This window comes from Hyperoodon ampullatus (assembly GCF_949752795.1).
Source record: "Hyperoodon ampullatus genome assembly, chromosome: 7".
In the NCBI taxonomy this organism is placed as follows: domain Eukaryota; kingdom Metazoa; phylum Chordata; class Mammalia; order Artiodactyla; family Ziphiidae; genus Hyperoodon; species Hyperoodon ampullatus.
The window spans coordinates 5,093,195-5,112,977 of NC_136920.1; the positions used below are offsets into that span (position 1 = coordinate 5,093,195).

The 19,783-nt window shown below is 52.7% G+C and overlaps 1 protein-coding gene across 1 annotated transcript in view; it reads right to left on the reverse strand.

The window, feature by feature from the left end:
- CARS1 (cysteinyl-tRNA synthetase 1) overlaps positions 1-19,783 on the reverse strand; it is a gene marked incomplete at its 5' end in the record, with an annotated part of 42,231 nt that overhangs the window by 10,630 nt on the left and 11,818 nt on the right. Inside the window, 10 exons of the mRNA XM_079709458.1 lie at positions 1,867-1,935; positions 2,433-2,622; positions 2,796-2,893; positions 3,274-3,377; positions 3,463-3,592; positions 3,857-3,985; positions 4,397-4,509; positions 7,925-8,046; positions 9,667-9,755; positions 9,943-10,083. Of these exons, the coding sequence (XP_079565584.1) occupies positions 1,867-1,935; positions 2,433-2,622; positions 2,796-2,893; positions 3,274-3,377; positions 3,463-3,592; positions 3,857-3,985; positions 4,397-4,509; positions 7,925-8,046; positions 9,667-9,755; positions 9,943-10,083 (1,185 nt within the window). The remainder of the gene's footprint in view (positions 1-1,866; positions 1,936-2,432; positions 2,623-2,795; positions 2,894-3,273; positions 3,378-3,462; positions 3,593-3,856; positions 3,986-4,396; positions 4,510-7,924; positions 8,047-9,666; positions 9,756-9,942; positions 10,084-19,783) is intronic.

Genomic DNA, 19,783 nt, shown 5'->3' on the forward strand with positions numbered 1-19,783 from the left:
GCCCAGTGGCTCACAGAAGCCCCTTTGTCTCAGGCAGACACAAGGCTGTTAAAAGCTGTTAAAAGCCCGTCCCTAAGGCGACACTGGGCGTTCCCAGGAGGGATGGTTTTCTGAGGCTGAGGCCATTCCTCTTGGGCTGGGGCCTCCCTTCCACTGGGGCCGGCACCACAGAGCCCGGCCGTGCTTGGGTCCGACCTGAGGCCACACACACGCCTGTGTACCATCAACTGTCTGCTGTCCACACGCACCCTCACGTCTGCGCAACACTGAACCACCCGTGGTGACGCAGAGGCCGCCATGGGACGCAAAGCCCACTGGAAAAGGAAAACCCAAGAGGGCGAATCCAAACCAGAAAAATAACAATTTTATGGAAAACCTTTTTTGTTACATCTACCATATTTTTCCACTAGACTTTTGAGCAAGGTCTCTGTGCCTCTTAATTAAGTCATTCGGCAGCTCAGTGACCAAAATCCCAACGATTAAATGCAAAGGCTGGTGAGGCCAAGCCCTCAGCGCGGCCTAAGCCACTTCAGGACCAATCTTGCATGCGTGGGCTGAGGACACGCCTACCGCCCGCACACGCACACGGCCGCAGGGGAGCCTCGCTGCGGGGAGCTGGCCAGCGTGCCTGAGGTCGGCCTGGAGGAGGGTCTCAGGCCGGCACCCCCAGCGGCCCAGCTGACTACACTACCCGAGCACGTGCTGTAGACCGCTCAGTGCTAGGTGGTTCAAGACCTGCTTCTAAAACAATGCAGGTCTGGAAGTAAATCTGTGAACTCTGAAAGGCGTGACCTCGGGCCCATCCTTCGGCCCAGCCGGCACCCACCACGCTTCTCGGGGCCACATATTCCAGGCAGCTGTCTTCAAAAGGCGTGCGAAGGTGGCTCGGGGGCCAGAAACACCAGGCATCCGATGTTGGACGCATTTTTTTAAAGCTCAAAGGCAGACTTCCTTTAACCGAGGTGTTGCTAGTGTGTGTGTGTTTCTCCTTAAAGAAAATACACGTCTAGTACTGCTTACACGAGCAAACAAAGCAACCGCGTGGGTTTCCTTCCTTAAAAGTACCAAGTACCACAGCAACAGCCACTTCCAAGGCTGACAAGGGGCCCGGGGACAGCGCCTGGCATTCTGTTTTCTGGGGTGGAAGCCGGCTCCTGGGGAAACACCCCTAAACTCCACCTGCAGGAGAGGGTGCCTCACACCGTCCCTCACTGGGTAACAGGACTTTTAAAAGGTTTTGCCTTTTTACTTTGGACTTGACCCATTACGTGTAAGCATTTACATGTGTCTTCTAACGAAATACTTAAAGAGCGTTCCTGACCAGGGGAGGAGGGCGAGCACGTCTCAGATGAACCTGAGTGTGTGCCTGTCCTACGTGATGTTCCTCCCGCAGCAGAAACCGTGTGTCTGCCCGGATGCCAAGTACGAAGGAGACACCGACAACCACCAGCGAGTTTTCTCACTTGCACGGACCCACGGACAGACGGTTCCACGTGTTGTCTGCCTACAGGTGCACACGTGCCGGTAAACACGGGCACGGGACTCCTGATGCCCTGCGGCCATAGTGATGCCCATGGCCGTGGTGATGCCCGTGGCCATGGCTCAGATGTCTGGGGGCTGAGGACCGTCCCATGCAGCCTGGTCTCCTGGGACCGAGCTCACAAAGACAACCCAGTGGTGGTGAGGACGGGGGCGGACTGTGCCCAACTCCCCAGCCGGGCTGAGACTCGGCCACGTGGGGCTCAGGCTGCAGGGGCCCAGGGCAGGCTGGGATCTAGTGCTGGTCTCAGATGCCCCAGGAGGGAACACCAAATTGGCGGGGTGGCCAGCAGGGAGCTTCTCTGGGCCCAGGTGTGCTTTACTCACATTGAGGCTGGTTCCAGGTCCTCCGATGGGGAAACCCAGGGAGCTTTCCTCTTCTATGGCCCCGAAGATCTAGGGAAGAAACAAGCATGCAGGACAAGAGGTCCTGAGAGATGGCAGGCAGGGACCGGTCCTCGAAACACGCCGCTGCGCCGGTGGGTTAGGGGTGGGGGCGGAAGTGCCGACGGCCTTGCCGGGTGGGGAGAGATGGAAACCCAGGCCTGGGTGCCCCCGCACCTGCCCCAGGACGAGGTCTAGTTCCTGCTGCCCCTCCGGCCCCTTCCCAGCCTGAGCCGCTGGACCACGGAGCCCCCTGCAGAGGAACCGGGACTTGTCAGCATGAGGCGGGTGTGGTGAACAACATGTTAGGGCCACTTGTGGGAAAAAGCCCTTGTGCTTTTCAAACCTCCAGACAGGAGGGGAAAAGCTGAGGCAAACAGGCGAAATTGCTCAGAGCGTGGGCAGGGGCGGGGGGCTTGCTGTCTCGGGCACAGGCGCGGCAGGACCTGAGGACAGCGCGGCTCCCACGACCCGCGGGCCAGCACTGGCACCATGGCAGGGGGGCTCACCTTCAGCATGTGCGTGAGGTACCGGGCGATGCTCTCCAGCAGGGTGCGGTTGGGCCTCCTCCTCGCGGCCTTCCGCGCTGCCATGTAGTGGTTGCACTGGCCGACTAGAGCCCGCATCTCCTCCAGGACGGTGCGCGTGTCGACGTTATCACAGAGCGCCTCGTGAACCGCGGCCTTCTTGTCATAAAAGCTGAACGGGAAGCGGAAGAGGAAGGCGGGCGGCGTCAGACGGACGACCTTCCCGGGGCGGCCCGTTCTGAGTGTGGCTCTGCACGAACGGGAGGGACGGCGCCACCGGCCTCCCCGCTGGCGGGCGTGCTGCGGGGACCGCCCGTGTGCCCCAGAGGGAAGGCGCCGCCTCACCTCTCGTTCAGCTCTGTTTCCTTGTCTTCCCACTTCTCAAACTGACCGGCTACCTCGACGGGGGCTCGGAGGAGGTCTTTCACATTTAAGAAAAACTCCTAAAATATGAAAATTCCTTTTAAGAACATTCAGACCTTTCCATCCCAGAGAAACCTGGGAAAGAGCCGTTCTACTGACGTGCCTCCACTGCAGGTGCGATCTGAATGTCACACAGGTGTAGGAAGGGAAGGGAAAGGTTTTCCTGTGAGACAAGTGGCTCCGGTTTCAGCCTTCGGGGCCCCTGAGGTGCAGCCAGCGGGTGGGGCTGAATGAAAGGTGCCACACGTGACATGAGGTGTCTTGGGAAGGTGGTGTGGAGCTGGCCTCCCCCCAGAGCTTAGTGGCCTTGGCCGCGTCCTGTTCCTTCTGGGGGACGCGGGGAACGGGCACCACCTCCCCCTGTGCTGGACCAGAGCTGCCTCGGGGGGGCGGGACCCACGTTCAGGAGCTTCTCGTACTGCAGCGCCGACTCCATGGTGTTGGCCGAGTAGTCCAGCGCGTCCTTCCACGAGTGCATGAGGAAGGCCAGGCGCAGCTGCCGGGCTGGGGAGAGAGGCGCGGGGCTCCTTACCTCCCGAGCGGCTCCGTCCCCGCACCTCCGACAACAAAAGCGTCCACGCCTCTTTACCTGAGTGCTTCTTCAGCGCGTCTTTAATGGTGACGAAGTTCTTGAGCGACTTGGACATCTTGCAGCCGGCGATGGTCAGGTGGCCCGTGTGCAGGAAATACCTGACCCAGCAGTCGTTCTCAAAGTAGGCCTGAGCGGACAGGGCAGGTGTGGGGGTCAGGGGCACTGCTGCGGGCTGGACAGAGGGCGCCGGCCGCTTTCTGGGGACCTGACATGCTGAAGCAGTGCCGCCAGGTGCGAATCCAGGCCTGTGCTGCCAAGGGCCGGGCCGCTCACACGCGAGCCAGACTTAATAATGCGGTTCAGAGCCCCTGCCGTGGAGGCCAGGCTCTGCTGGGGAGCCCCTCGCCGCCCCCCACCGCCGCATGCCCAGGACGGTGACCTCGGCCCCTACCTCCGACTGCGCCAGCTCGTTGTCGTGGTGGGGGAAGCGGAGGTCGAAGCCCCCTCCATGAAGGTCCACTGAGGCTCCGAGGAGGGTGCCCGCCATGGCCGAGCACTCGATGTGCCACCCTGGACGCCCCTAGGGACCCAAACGTGGTGAGCGCCCTGACCGCCCCGTGACGGGCCAGGACTTGCTCCCCTGTCCACGACCCTCAGAACCCCTGAGCTCTATGGGAACGAGGGTCAAGTCCCACACACGAAAAGACGAATGGGGCCCCAGGCTGTAAAGGTCACAACAAGCTTCGCGAAGGCCGAGGAATCCCCCGCTCCCGACACCCCTTCCCGCAGCTCTGGGCCACCAGGACTGTTGTCACAGGGGATGTCGGAGGGTGGATCTGTCCCCTAGTATCCCGGGTCAGAGACTGTCAGGACAGAGGGGCCTCCGAGGCGGTCCAGTGCCCCCACCCCAGCCATGCAGCGGAAGACGCAAGTCCCAGGAAGGGAGGGAGGTGACGGCCCCAGGCCCGGGCGCCCCATCCCAGGTGCTCACCTTTCCCCAGGGGCACGGCCAGGATGGCTCCCCGGGCTTGGAGGCCTTCCAGAGGGCAAAGTCGCTGGGGGACCGCTTCTCACTCAGGCGCTCGGCCGAGACGCTCAGGTCGCCTGCGGACACAGGGGAGGCGGGTACTCGGTGGATGGAATTGTCTCGGTCCAGGGACGATTCAGGTACTTGTTTGTTCACTTGGTCAAGCACTCCTTCAAGTTGACTGTGACCAGATTTTGGAGTTGCCCAGGGTCTAGTTACGAAGCCCTAACTGCAAGCTCAGAAGCCATGGCCTCACGAGTCGGCGTCCAAGGGCGACGACCCCCACACCTGGACCTGCACCCCCCGCCTCCACTGCCGCCCCACCTCGGCCCCTCGTCTAGGACAATGACAGTGCCTGGCCCAGAGTGTGAGGCGCTGTTCTCATGGGCCTGCCTCGGGGACCTGGGCTCGTGCAGGCGGGATCTTGTACTAACACCCGGCGGGCCTCTTGGCAGTGGTTCTGGGGGGCATAAGGGCGACCAGGCTGCTGTGTGTGGCCTCCCCAGCCTGGAGGTGGCAAGTCAGGACACTCGCTCATCCTCCCGTGTCCGTACGGGGCAGTTGCGGGAAGGAGGCTATGGACCAGTCTGAACCCAAGAGCGAAAGGGAGCACTGCTCCCGGGGCCAAGTTCAGTTTTTTTGGGAGATCCTCCCCCTCTCCCTCCCCACACCCCCGTGAACACAGACGAAGCCAGCCAGAAAGGGAATCCACGGACGGCCCCACGGGAGACCTCCACAGACCACGTGCTGGGGCCGTGGACACATCAGCCGCCTGAAAATGAACACCCACTGGTCAGCCCAGCCTGCAGGCAGAGCATCCCCGAGGGGGGAGGCAGGGGGGGCTGCTTGCTGGGTGATGGGGCCTCTGCCCGGCACTCAGGCCCTAAAGGGCCTCACCAGGGCGCCTGCTGGAAAACTCCAGAACAGGAATGACTCTCATTCTCCTGTCCAGGCTGCAAATGCAGGATGACTGGAAGAAGGCCACTTTGGGAGGGACACAGTGCGGACGGAGGCACCGCTGAACACAAAGACTGGGACGGTGAAACAGGCACTAAATGCAGAATACTTGGAAAACACGACAAAGAACCAGGAAAAGGTGCCACAGTTGGAAACGCAGGGATAACTACTATTAACATGTTGGCGTCTTGATTTGTGGGTTTGTGGGGTTTTTAATCCATGTAAGAAGAACAGAAGACACATCCAACAAACAGGACAAGCGCCACCCTGGTCTTGTATCTATTTTCTCACCGTGCGCATTTTAACCACGGCGTCGGCGAAGGCAGTTATTCAAAAACGTAATCTGACCTGGCGCCGGGACCTTCTCTTTTACCCGCCCTTTACTGGACAGATAACTGTACCTTGAGGCTTTAAACTTTTCTTTATAATGAACACAGTTACTCACAAATGTATCTAACTTTAAAAATTAACTTTGAAAAATTCTGTAACAGAGGATCTGCTCTGTCTCACACACCCTTCCCCCACTCTGCATTTCACACAAATGTCACTACCTGCTAACACTTGCTATTTGCTCCTGATTTTTTAGGGAAGAGAGATAAACCACACGATCCCTCTGCTTCCCCTCTTGGTGTCATTTCTGGTCCCCTGACATGGCTCTCCCACCGTGAGCCCCATGATCTGAGTGGTCTGCCTCTGATGCCTGGCCCTGCTCAGTGGCCGTGAGTCTGAAACGCCGGTGGGTCGGATGGTCACACTGTTAAACTAACTCGGTCTGTCTTTCCTCCATGTTTCTGTGTCGTCCTATTTTAGGTTCTGATATCTCTTTAGAACAGAGCCCTTGAGGTAAAGATACTTGATCAAAACGTATGAACATCGTACAGTCATACGTTGACGGCACTATAACCTGTACGGTGAAGCTGCCTTTGTGTCCTAACAAAGACTCTTGAGTCTGTCTAAGGCCTGAAGTCTGGGGAGACTCTGTCAGCAATCCAGGACTTCAGTTCAGTCCTGGACAGTGTCTCCTCCAACCGCAGCCCGGAAATTCACAAGTCTGCCTGGCCGCTGACCGTGAAAGGGCATACAGACAGAAGTTTACCACCCACTAGACGCTCTAATTGTTTAATATCTTCTACAACGTCTAATACATCACATCTTTACAGCTACCTGTCCATTTATCTTCACATTTTGAAAATATGGACATAAGGCTGGTATATACTTACGCTCTAAGTATACCTAATGGTGAAATTTAAATAAGGACAGGGACTTCGCTGGTGGTGCAGTGGTTAAGAATCCACCTGCCAATGCAGGGGACACGGGTTCAAGCCCTGGTCCAGGAAGATCCCACATGCCACAGAGCAACTAAGCCCGTGCACCACAACTACTGAGCCCGCACGCCACAACCACTGAAGCCCACGTGCTTAGAGCCCGTGCTCCGCAACAAGAGAAGCCACCACACCGCAACAAAAAATAGTGCCCGCTCGCTGCAACTAGAGAAAGCCCACGCACAGCAACAAAGACCCAACACAGTCAAAGAAAAAAAAAATCCTTTATCTTAAATAAATAAATAAATAAATAAATAAATAAATAAATGTAAGGACGATAAAATGCGAAAACTGTACCCGTGGTTAAAAAAAGATGAACATTTTTATGGCCAAAGTGCCTCCCAGAAACGCTGGTGGATAAACAGCATGTGTCCGGCAGTGTGAGAGCAGCCCCTGCACTGCTCCCCCCGATTCACTGAGGAGGTGAAAGTAAACACTTATGAAAGACAAGTAGAATCCCGCCTGGTCCAGAAAAGGCACTGTGTCTCTGTTTAAAATGTTTGAATCAAGATGGGCCTGGGGCTGTCGTTATACATGGTCACACTCGCTGCGCTGAGAACACAGCCGCTCTGAGCTGCTGCCCGAGCTTCTCACGGCAGGACAGCCCTGCCCACACCCACAGTCTGGACTTCTGGATACGGACCGGGCTTCAGTTCCCGCCAAACTTTTCCCACAGCCGCCTTACAAGTAACAGCTGCTCGCTCCTGCCCTGGGATGGGGGACGGCCCTTCCCCGCCCAGTGCCCACCTCCGGCCCTACTCGTGGGATCGGTAAGTAAACCATCTCGTGTCTACTCCCTCTCTGGGTGTGCTGCACGCCTTCGACCGGAGCACCCTGGGGTTTTCCCTCCACAGGCTCCCTGCTGCCCCGTGTGGGTACGTGTGCCCTCGTTCAGCACCGTCTGATTCCTCTCCACACACCCGCCTGCGTGTCCAGCACAGCCCACCCGACCCTTGGGTGCTCTGGGTGCTGAGAGATCAGCAAAGTCCAACCTCATGGCTGAGGCCCCGAGGTCTGTACGCTTCTCAGGATGGCACTGCAGCCACTTACTCTTCTGTTTCTTAAGTAATAATATATTTCAGAGGCTTAGTGTACAGAGCTCCTAAAATCCCTTTAGGTAAAAAACCACGGTCCCCGTGAACCTAGGTGACCCCGATCGTGCGGGGTGAGGCCGCGGCTCCACTTGGCTCTGACTTCGAGCCGGTCCGTTTACCTTCCCCCTCCTGCAGGGCTTTCTGATCCCCGACGGCCTCGGGCACCAGCTTCCCGTAGCAGTGTCCCTCACTGTTGGCAAACTTCACCGTGTCGAAGTAGACGGACCCGTTTGAAACGTAGCTGGAAAACAAAGCCATTGGGGGAGGTGTGACGAGGTGCTCACGGGTCGGCCTGGACACCCGCAGGCCGTCGGGGCATCTGCTCCAGCCGCGAGCCTCCCCTGGTTTGGCCACGCTGCAGGGCGGCCAGGAGGCTGTTCAAACAGAGCTGCTGTGTGGGCTGAGGGGCCGGGACAGGGACTCCACACTCCCCGACAGCCTGTCCCTCCGCCCTGCCCCTAAGCTGGGTGTCACCACCCCGAGTGCCGCCCTTGCCTCTGTCTACACGCCACCACCTGCCCGGCCCGCCAGGCCCTGACTCCTGGGAGCGTGGGGATTACTCCAGGCCGGGATGCCCTGTCTCCTCTCGCCGTGGCCCTGCCCATGTCGCTCAGCTGGGCAGTCTGGAGTTGCCCCGCGGCGACCGTGTGACGTTGGGGGGCGGAGGGGGTGCAAGGAGCTGCTGTCCTTCACTAGAACCCACGGCCTGGTCCCTGTGCCGGGCGCTTCCTGTTGCTCCAAGGCCCCCGCCCGCCTCACCTCGCGTGAGGCGGGTGGCAGCTCTCCTGGGTGGGGGCCTGGCATCAGCACACAGACGCCTGGCCCCCGTCCACACGTCCACTTGCTGCCTGTTTCTGAAAACGCTGACTCAGGGACGTGAAAAGCGTTCCACGCAGGCAGATGGTGAGGACGGTAACCTGGGGCCAAATCCCGGCCCGGCAAGGATAAAGCCCACCTGCCTTGGGACCCGACACGAGGAAGACTCTGAGTGCCCACACCATGTGGCCTGCGTCTCCAAAGACCTGGAGGTGCCCAAGGGCAACAGTGTGCTGCTTTGGGGACCTGGTGACGCGTGGCCTTAACTGGGAGCTCCCCAGTGGACCAGGGGCCAGGTGGTACCTACAGCATCTCTCACTGTAGTCCCCAGGGCAGGCCACGGGCCCGGGCAGAGGTGCTGGCCAGCCCCTTGGGCGGGGTGGCCCCAGGTCCTGGACTAGGCCCCAAGCTGTATGACCAAATCTGCCGGGGGCTTCGGGGACAGGCTGGGTGTAGCCAGCACCACCCTCTTGCTTCCCCTTCCTGCCTGGAACAAAGACATGGCCTCCGTACAGCTAAATAGTTGTTTGAACGGCCGCAAGGAAAACCCAGAGGGTTCTCTTACAGAGCAACTGGGAAGCTGAGAACCCAGTGGCACAGAGGAAAGCGGCCGCCGATCAGGTGAGGTTACGGCTCAACTGTGTCCTCCAAAGCCACATGCTGGAGTCCCGACCCCCAGCACCTCGCAGTCTGACTGTATTTGGAAAGAGGGTCTTTACAGAGGGAATCAAGTTAAAATGAGGCCATTAGTGTGGGGTCCTAATCCAGTACGACCAGTGTCCTTATAAGAAGAGATGGGGACACAAAGGGAGGGACAAGCGGCACATGTGCACGCACACAGGGACCCCTGGAGCTGTGCGCTGACACTTCTGTGGTTTGAGCTGCCCGCTGCGTGGTGCTTTGTAACGGGAGCACCAGGGCACCGCCACCTTGAGCAGCAAAACCGTGCGCTTCCCTGATCCTGGTCTGGAGCCGGAGGAGAGCCGCTGTCCCTGGAAAACCTTCCTGGAATGCTGCGCAGCCCTGAGCAGGGCCTCAAGCTCACCCGTAACCGTTGTCCACGATCTTCTGGACGAAGTCCACGATCTCCGGCACATACTCACTAACGCGGGTTAGGACATCTGGAGGGAGGACCTGGGGACGATGACAGTCCTGGTTCAAGAAGAGCAGCAGCGCTGCTGGCGCCCAGAAACCACGCCGCCCCCCTCATCTTTAACCGAATTTACTTGCAAAATGAAATGGTCTGGATCCCACAAAGCCTTTTGGTCATGGGGGATCCTCAGCCCAAGACAGCAAGGTCAAGACAGTTGGCGACACTTACGTTCAGGGCTTCCATGTCTTTGTGGAACTCCGCTTCCCAGAACTTGGGCAGTTTGGAGAAAATAGAATTGTCGCTCACTTCACTGCCATGCATGGAATCCAGCCAGTCGGAAAGCAGATCCTTTGCTTCTTCCAACAACACCTGAAGAAAAAAAAAAATAGAATATCCGCACACACGTGCAAGTTTCACGGGCTCACAGCTGGTGCAGTCAATCTGTGTCAATCAAGGCCTCGGATGCACAGACGCGGACCCAGACCCAGGAGACCACGGTGCTCCCATGGATGGCCTGGCGGTTAAGAGGCCGGAGTGTTCAGAGCTCTGACCATGTCGCTGGAGGGTCAGGGTGGGCTTGGGGAGGCCCAGCAGTGCAGTGGGGCTGCCTGGGGCAAGGTGGGAGAGCACGTGGTGTGGTCACCCACAGCCTGAACACCTGAGTGCTCGATGGGAGGGTCACAACGGGAGGCGGAGCCACGGTCCCGTTGGGAAGTCTCCAAGGCCACGCCGCCCTGCCGGCCACATGCCATCGACCAAAGGCCCCGTGTCACGACCACAATGGTGCAGCATGAGTACGAGTCGTGTCCTGTCATCGCAGCACTCACGCCACGCATAGAAACGTCCATCTGAGACGTGATGTGACAGCATCAGGGCTGCAGCCCAAGTCCCGAAGGCCAGGGGGACCTGGAGCTCTGCCCTGGAGGAATCTAGTGTTTCTGCTCATTAACCGGAGCCGACAGAGACGTGGGGACAGGCAGGCGGTTTGCGGTCCCCTGGCAGGGGTGGAGGCAAAGACCAAAGGGTGGAGGGAGAGGGCGCAGGGAACCTGGGCGTGGAAGTGGTGGCAAGGGCACTCCTGTGGCAGCTCCCAGACAGAACAGAGCCACTCATGTGCTGCTGCGCTGGGGGGCAGCAGGGGAAACCTCCCAGGACCAGGCTGGTGCCCAGGGGCAGGGCCTGCCCCATGCGGAGGGGCAGAAAGCCCACCCCTGCCCTCGGGATGACACAGATCATGACCAAGCAGAAGAATGAGATTCCAATCAAACCAACTTCTAGATAATTCTTGGGTTTCGAAACAAGAAATCAAAATGGAAATAAAAAACCATTCAGAAGCAGATAATGTCAAAATACGTGGAAGTAGCAAAAATGATACTTAGAGGAAAATTTATGGCCTCAAATGCTTAAACCAGAAAATGAGCTGAACTCCTAAGCTGCCACTCTGTCCCGACAATGAGTGAAAGGCTGTGCAACTACTCCTCTTAGATCCGTAAGGGAAAGAGGCCCAGGGCAAACTGCCGCCCCGAGAACTGGAGAGAGACGGGCAGGTACAGAGAACTGCCACTTACCGGGGCAGAAAGTGCCTGGGACCCAGTGACGGGCAGGGAGGCCGGAATTGAAACTGACCACCCGGGGCTTCCCTGGTGGCGCAGTGGCTGAGAGTCTGCCTGCCGATGCAGGGGACGCGGGTTCGTGCCCCGGTCCGGGAAGATCCCACATGCCGCAGAGCGGCTGGGCCCGTGAGCCGTGGCCGCTGAGCCTGCGCGTCCGGAGCCTGTGCTCCGCAACGGGAGAGGCCACAGCAGTGAGAGGCCCGCGTACCGCAAAAAAAAAAAAAAAAAGAAAAGAAACTGACCACCCGCTGGAGGCTCAGTGTGGACGAGTCCGAGATCAAAACTCCAGGGCGACCCAGCCTTTGGGGCCCCACAAATTTGTGAGATTTACCTCTAGGAGCCCTGACGGTTACTCACAGTAAATATTGGAGAAAAATCCCCTCATGCTTCCGGCCGGGGGAGAGGAAAAGGAACTGCCCTGAAATATGACAAAGCATTCTGCTCCTAACAAGGCTGCCCTCAGGAGGAACCAGCTAACCAGAACCTAAGCTGCTGGGGTTCCAGCAGAGCCTCACTGACCTGGGGGAGGAAAACGTCCACCTCCAGGCCCCTCCACACGTCTTGTCCCATCTAAGGGGGAGGGGAGGAAAAACTGAGAAACACCTGTAATGTTCACAGTCCACGGGCACAGGCCACTGAAGGACTGAGACCCATCACAGGACCACAGAGGGCGTCCTCCCCACACCTCGCCACACGACTACTGACGGCAGCTCCTTCTACCCAGTGCATCATGTACTAACTATCATGAAAAAAAATCACAAGGCGTACCGAAAGCCGAAAACGCCACTTTTCTGAAAAGACAGAGAGAGCATCAGGACCAGACGTGGCAGGGATCCTGGGATTATCAGACCAGGGATTTAAAACAACCATGACTGATATACTAAGGGCCCTAGTGGACAAAGCAGGCAGCCCGTGAAAGCAGGTAGGGAACGTAAGCAGAGAGAAGGAAATCCCAAGATAGGACCAAATAGAGATGCTAGAGGTGAAAGCGCCTAAATGGAAATGAAGAACGTCTCTGATGGGCCTGACTGGACATGACTGAGGAAGGAGTCTCTGAGCTTGAGGAGATCTCAGTAGCAGCCTCCAAAACTGAAAACCAAAAAGCCTTTGTTCTCAGAGGCTGACAAAGAAAAACAGAACAGAGATCTCACTTGTCGCGACTAAGACTCGGCGCAGCCAAAATAAATACATACATACATACATAAATAAATAAATATTTTTTAAAAAAGAACTGTAAGACAATATTTTTTTTAAAAAACCAGAACAGAGTATCCAGGGGCTGTGGGACAACTACAAAAGGTGTAACATATGCACAACAGGAATACCTGGAAGAGGAGAGAAAGAAACAGAAGACATATTTGGAACAATGACTGAGAATTTCCCCAATTAATGGCAGACACCAAACCACAAATCCAGGAAGTGCAGAAAACTCCAAGCAAGATAAATGCCAAAAATACTATACCTTGGCATATCATTCTCAAAATGCAGAAAATAAAAGATAGAACGAAAATAACATACGTCAGAAACTCAGATCTACACAAAGAAGAGCGGCGAAAAAGAAATTAGTGAACCTTACATTTACTTATTTTTTTTAATTTTTTATAAATTTATTTATTGATTTATTTTTGGCTGCTTTGGGTCTTTGTTGCTACACGCAGGCTTTCTCTAGCTGCAGTGAGTGGGGGTTACTCTGTTGCGGTGCGCGGGCTTCTCATTGTGGTGGCTTCTCTTGTTGCGGAGCATGGGCTCTAGGCGTGTGGGCTTCAGTAGTTGTGGCACGCAGGCTCAATAGTTGTGGCACACGGGCTTAGTTGCTCCGTGGCATGTGGGATCTTCCCAGACCAGGGCTTGAACCCGTGTCCCCTGCATTGGCAGGCGCATTCTTAACCACTGCGCCAACAGGGAAGTCCTACCAGGTTCGATCCCTGGTCCAAGAAGATCCCACATGCTGCGGAGCAACTAAGCCCGTGTGCCACAACTACTGAGTCTGCACTCTAGAGCCTGCGAGCCACAACTACTGAGCCCACATGCCACAAATACTGAAGCCCGCGCACTCTAGGGCCCACGAGCCATAACTACTGAGCCTGTGCACCTAGAGCCAGTGCTCCGCAACAAGAGGAGCCACCGCAGTGAGAAGCCCATGCACCACAGCCAAGAGTAGCCCCTACTTGCTGCAACTAGAGAAAGCCTGCATGCAGCAACGAAGACCCAACACAGCCAAATAAATAGTGATAATAAAAATAAAGATAAAGTTAGCTTGTTGCCAATTTAAAAAAAATTCAAAGTAAGCAGAAGAAAGGATATAATAAAAAATTAAAGCAGAGGGACTTCCCTGGTGGTCAAGTGGTTAAGACTCCGCACTCCCAATGCAGGGCGCCCGTGTTTGATCCCTGGTCAGGGAACTAGATCTCACGTGCGAGTCGCAACCAAAAGTTCGCATGCACAACTAAGGAGCCCACGTGCTGCAATGAAGGAGCCAGTGAGCTGCAACCAAGGAGCCCTCGAACTGTAACTAAGGAGACTGCCTGCCGCAACTAAGACCCAGCGCAACCACACAAATAAATAAATGTTTTTTAAAAAAAATTAAAGCAGAAACCAGGAAATTAATAGAGAAAATCAACAAAACCAAATGCTGGTTCTTTGAAAAGATCAATAAAGTTGATAAGCCAAGCTAACCAAGAAAAAAAGAGGACACAAATACTAATATCAAAAATGAAAGAGGGGACATCACTACAGATCCCATGCAAGTTAAAAGAAGAATAAAGGAATATTATAAACAACTCTGTGCCCCTAAATTTGATAACCTGGATGAAGGGACCAATTCTTTGAAAGACATAATCTGCCAAAACTCACACAACATGATACAGAGAATCTGAATTAAGCCTGTATCTATTAAAGAGATTAAATCAATAATTAGTAACTTTCCAAAAAGCACCAGGGCCAGATGGATTCACTGCTGAGTTCTGCCAACACTTAAGGAAGAAATTGTACCAATTTTCTACAGTCTCTTTCAGAGGACAGAAGCAAAAAGAATACTCCCCAGTTCCTTCTATGAGGACAGCATTACCCTAATACCTAAACCAGACAAAGACATTCCAAGAAAACCACAGATCAACATCTCTCATGGGGGCTTCCCTTGTGGCGCAGTGGTTGAGAGTCCGCCTGCCGATGCACGGGACATGGGTTCGTGCCCCGGTCTGGGAAGATCCCACATGCTGCGGAGCGGCTGGGCCCGTGAGCCATGGCTGCTGAGCCTGTGCGTCTGGAGCCTGTGCTCCGCAACGAGAGAGGCCACAACAGTGAGAGGCCTGCGTGCCGCAAAAAAAAAAACTCTCATGAATACAGATGCAAAATCCTTAACAAAATATTACCACACTGAATCCACAAAAGTATAAAAAGAATTATATACCACAACCAAGTGAAATTTATCACAAGTATGTAAGGCTGGTTCTACTTTATAAAATTAATTAATGTAAATCATCATATCAACAGACTAAACAAGAAAAACCACAAGGTCATACCAATAGATGCAGAAAAAGCATCTGACAAAATGCAACACCCATTCATGATAAAAACTCTCAGTAAATGAACAGAGGGGAACTTCCTCAACTTAATAAACAAACAAACAAAAAACAGCTACAAAAAGCCTACAGCTAACATCAGACTTAATGGTGAGAAATCGGAAGCTTTTCCACTAAGATGAGGTATAATGCAAGAATGTCCCCTCTCACCAGTCCTTTCCAACATCATAGTGGAAGTCCTTGCTAATGCAATAAGGCAATAAAAGGGCAAAAAAAGAGGATTATACAGGATTATAAGCCCATCATAAGTTGAAAATATCATTAAGCTGAAAGTGCATTTAATACACCTAATCTACCCAACATCATAGCTTAGCCTAGCCTACCTTAAATGTGCTCAGAATACATGAGCCTACAGTTGCGAAAAATCATCTAACACCAATCCTATCTTATAATTAAGTGTTGAAATATCTCATGTAATGTATTGAATACTGTTCTGAAAGTGAAAAACAAAATGGTTATCTGGGCACAGTGTAATTGTTAAGTGTGTCATGTCAGTTGTTTACCCTGGCTACCTGAGGCTCACTGCTGGTGCCCCGCATCCCAAGAGAGTACTGGACTGCATATCGCTAGCCCAGGAGAAGATCAAAATTCAAAGTATGGTTTCTACTGAATGTTTATTGCTTTTGCACCATCGTAAAGCCAAAAAATCCTAAGTCAAATTGTCAGAGGTCGGGGACCGTCTGTATATTGACTGGGAAAGAAGACAAAACTATAGGCCAGGAAATAAGAAGTGGAATTTGAAATTAAAACCACAATACCATTTACATAAGCATCCGAAATGAAATACTCACATATATGTCTTACAAAATACGTACAAGATTTACATGAAAAAAACTACAAAACTCTGATGAAAGAAAGGGAGAGACATTTCATGTTTGGGGATAGGAAGGTTTAATACTGTCAAGGTGTCAGTTCCTCCCAACTTGATTTGTAGATTCGATTCAATCCTAATCAAAATCCTATCGAGTTATTTTATGGATATTGACAAACTGATTCTAAAGTGTACATGGAGGGACTTCCCTGGTGGTCCAGTGGCTGAGACTCCACGCTCTCAACGCAGGGGGCCCGGGTTTGATTCCTGGCTGGGGAACTAGACCCCACATGCATGCCGCAACTAAAAGATCATACATGCCGCATCCAAGAGCCAGCGCAGCTAAATAAATAAATAAATAGATAGATAAATATTAAAAAAAAAAAAGTGTATATGGAGAGGAGGCAAAAGACCCAGAATAGTCAACACAATATTGAAGGAGAAGAATAAAGGTGGAGGACTGACACTCCCTGACTTCAAGACTTACTGTAAAGCTACCGTAATCAAGACAGTGTGGTGTTGGTGAAAGAACAGACAAACAGAGCAATGGAACAGAACAGAGCCCAGAAACAGACTCATATAAATATAGCCAACTGTTCTTTGACAAAGGAGCAAAGGAGCAAAAACAGTTTCCAACAAACTGTGCTTAACAACTGGGCATCACACGCAAAAACCATGAATCTAGACCAAGACCTTATGCACTTCAAAGATGACCTTGGCTTTGGCAATGACTTCTTCCACACAATACCAAATGCATCATCTATGAAAGAAAAGAATTGATAAGCTGGACTTTATCACCATTAAAAATTTCTGCTCTGGGAAAGACACTGTCAAGAGAATGAAAAGACAAGCCACATACCGGAAGAAAATATTTGCAGACACATCTGATAAAGGACTGTTATCCAAAATATACAAAGAACTCTCAAAACTCAACAATAAGAAAACAACAATAAAAAAAGGTCCAAAGACATTAACAGACACCTCACCAAAGAAGACATAAAGATGGTAAATAAATATCAAGAGATGCTCCACATCGTGTGTCATCAGGGAAATGCAAATTAAAACAACGAGATACTCCATACATTATTTCAATGGCCAAAATCTGGAACACTGACAACACCAAAGGCTAGTGAGGATCTGGAGCAACAGGAACTCTCATCCACCACTGGTGGGAATGGAAAAGGGTGCAGCCACTTTGGGGGACAGTTTGGCGGTTTCTTCAAAAATTACGCGTTTCCCTGGTGGCACAGTGGTTGAGGGTCCGCCCGCCGATGCAGGGGACATGGGTTCGTGCCCTGGTCCAGGAAGATCCCACATGCCACGGAGCGGCTGGGCCCATGAGCCATGGCCACTGAGCCTGCGCATCCGGAGCCTGTACTCCGCAACGGGAGAGGCCACAACAGTGAGAGGCCCGCATACCGCAAAAAAATAAATAAATAAATAAAAATTAAACCTACTCTCACCACATGATCCAGCAGTTATGCTCCTTGATATTTACCCAAAAGAGGTGAAAACTTATGTCCACACAAAAACCTGCACATGGATGTTTACAGAAGCTTTATGCCTAACTGCTAAAACTTGGAAGCAGCCAAGATGCCCTTCAGTGGGTGAGTGCGTAAATACGCTGTGGTCCGTCCAGACAATGAACTAACCTTCAGTGCTACAGAGAAATGAGCTATCAGGCCATAAAAAGACACGGAGGAACCTTAAATTCACATTACTAAGTGAAAGAAGCCCATCTGAGCAGGGCACATACTGCATGATTCCAACTCTGTGATATTCAGAAAAGGCAAAACTATGAAGACAGTAAAAGGATCAGTGGTTACCAGGTGTTGGGGTGAAGGAGGGATGAACAGGTGAAGCACAGAGGACTTTTAGGGCAGGGAAACTACTGTGTGTAAGACTCTAAGGGCAGATACGTATCACTATACATTTGTCCAAACCCACAGAATGTACAACACCAAGACAGAACCCTAATGTAAACCGTTGTGTGGGTGATGACAATGTGTCAGTGTAGGTTCACCAGTTGTAACAAACATACTGCTCTGGGGGGGATGCTGACAGTGGGTGTGGCTCTGTGTGTATGGGGGTGGGGTGGGGGGTACACAGGAAACCTCTGTTTTGCTGTGAACCTGAAACTGCTCTAAAATAATAAACTCTTTAAAACAATTTTTTTTTAAGTAGAAAGAGAGAATAGAGAGGATCAACACATTCAAAGGTGGAGCTCTGAAGTGATCCTTCAACATATAACATTTAAGGGCTTCCCTGGTGGCGCAGTGGTGAAGAATCCGCCTGCCGATGCAGGGGACACGGGTTCGTGCCCCGGTCCGGGAAGATCCCACATGCCGCGGAGCAGCTAAGCCCGTGCGCCACAACTACTGAGCCTGTGCTCTAGAGCCCACGAGCCACAACTACTTTGCCCATGCGCCACAACTACGAAGCCTGCGTGCCTAGAGCCCGTGCCCCGCAAGAAGAAAAGCCACCGCAATGAGAAGCTTGCACACCGCGATGAAGAGCAGCCCCCTCTCACCGCAATTAGAGAAAGCCCGCATGCAGCAACGAAGACCCAACGCAGCCATAAATAAATGAATAAATAAATAAACCCCAGCAGTGTCTTGTATGGGACTCGACAAGCAAGGAGCATTCAAAACGTACCTGGACGGACTTCCCTGGCGGTCCAGCGGTAAAGAATCCGCCTTACAATGTAGGGGATGTGGGTTCAATCCCTGGTCAGGGAAGTAAGATCCCACATGCCACAGGGCAACTAAGCCCGCGAGCCACAACTACTGAGCGCACACACCCTGGAGCCAGCGCCACAACTAGAGAGAGAAAACCAGCATGCCACAGCTAGAGAAGCCCACGTGCGGCAACGAAAGATCCCGCGTGCTGCAACTAAGACCCGACGCAGCCAAAAATAAATTAAATAAATAAATAAATCTTAAAAAAAAAAAAAAAAAAGAAAGAAAACCACACCTGGAGAACAAAAACAAGGTGAGGCTTCCTACCTCTCCAGGCATCGGTGACAGACGCAGTGAGACTCACCCAGGGTGGATAACCTGACCTATGGAACAGAACTGAGACACGACACACGACAGAAAGGGGCTGAGGAAAGGGGGACCGTATCTGTGCGGGGGAGAGGGGACTGGATCTCTACTCACACGACTTACAAAAACTAATTCTGGGGGATCAAAGACTTAAATGTGAACCGTACAACTTTAAAATCCTCCGAAGAAAATACTGGGGAATATATTCACGTTTCAGGGCAAGAAAGATTTCTTAAGGCACAAAAATGCCAAGTATAAAAGGGAAAACTGATAAAGTTGAATACATTAAAACTAAGACCCTCTGTTATTAAAAGGAAGTGAAAAGAAGAGCCACAAATGAGGAGAAGGTGCTTGCAACACATTTAAATGAGAAAGGATGAGTGTCTGGGGAAAACCTAAGGATGCTTACAAACCAGTAAGAAGACAAACAGCCCAGTGGAAAACGGGGCAGAAGATGCATGTGCAGAATTACAGCCAGCAAGTGAACATGTGAAAAGATACTCAGTCTCAGGAGAGGTTGGAGAAATGCAAATTCAAACCACAGTAATTACCACTTTACAGTATACGTTCCAGTGATAAAAAGGAATGAATCCAGCAACACAAAGTGCTGGTGTTGAGGCAAATTAACAGGACACTGGAAGCATGTTAGTAGGAGAATACATTTACATGTAAGACATCTGGTCCATAAGACGTTTGGTCCACACCAAAAAGTCTTTCAAGTGTGGTCCTACCTAAAACCATTTGGCATGGACCAGATATAACCATGGACGTTTTGGATGGGACCAAATTTCAAGGACCTCTTGGCATGGACCAAATGTCCTGCAAAGTCAGGAAAACAGAAAAGCACAGGGGTTGACAAGGATGTGAAGACACTGGAACCCCTGTGCTCTATGGAAAACAGCACGGCAGTGCCCCTCAGAATATTAAAAGTTGAGTTGGTGTACAACCTGCTTTTGGGGGTATACTCACAAAAGAATTAAAAGCAGGGACTCGAACAGATACTTGCACACCCATGTTTAT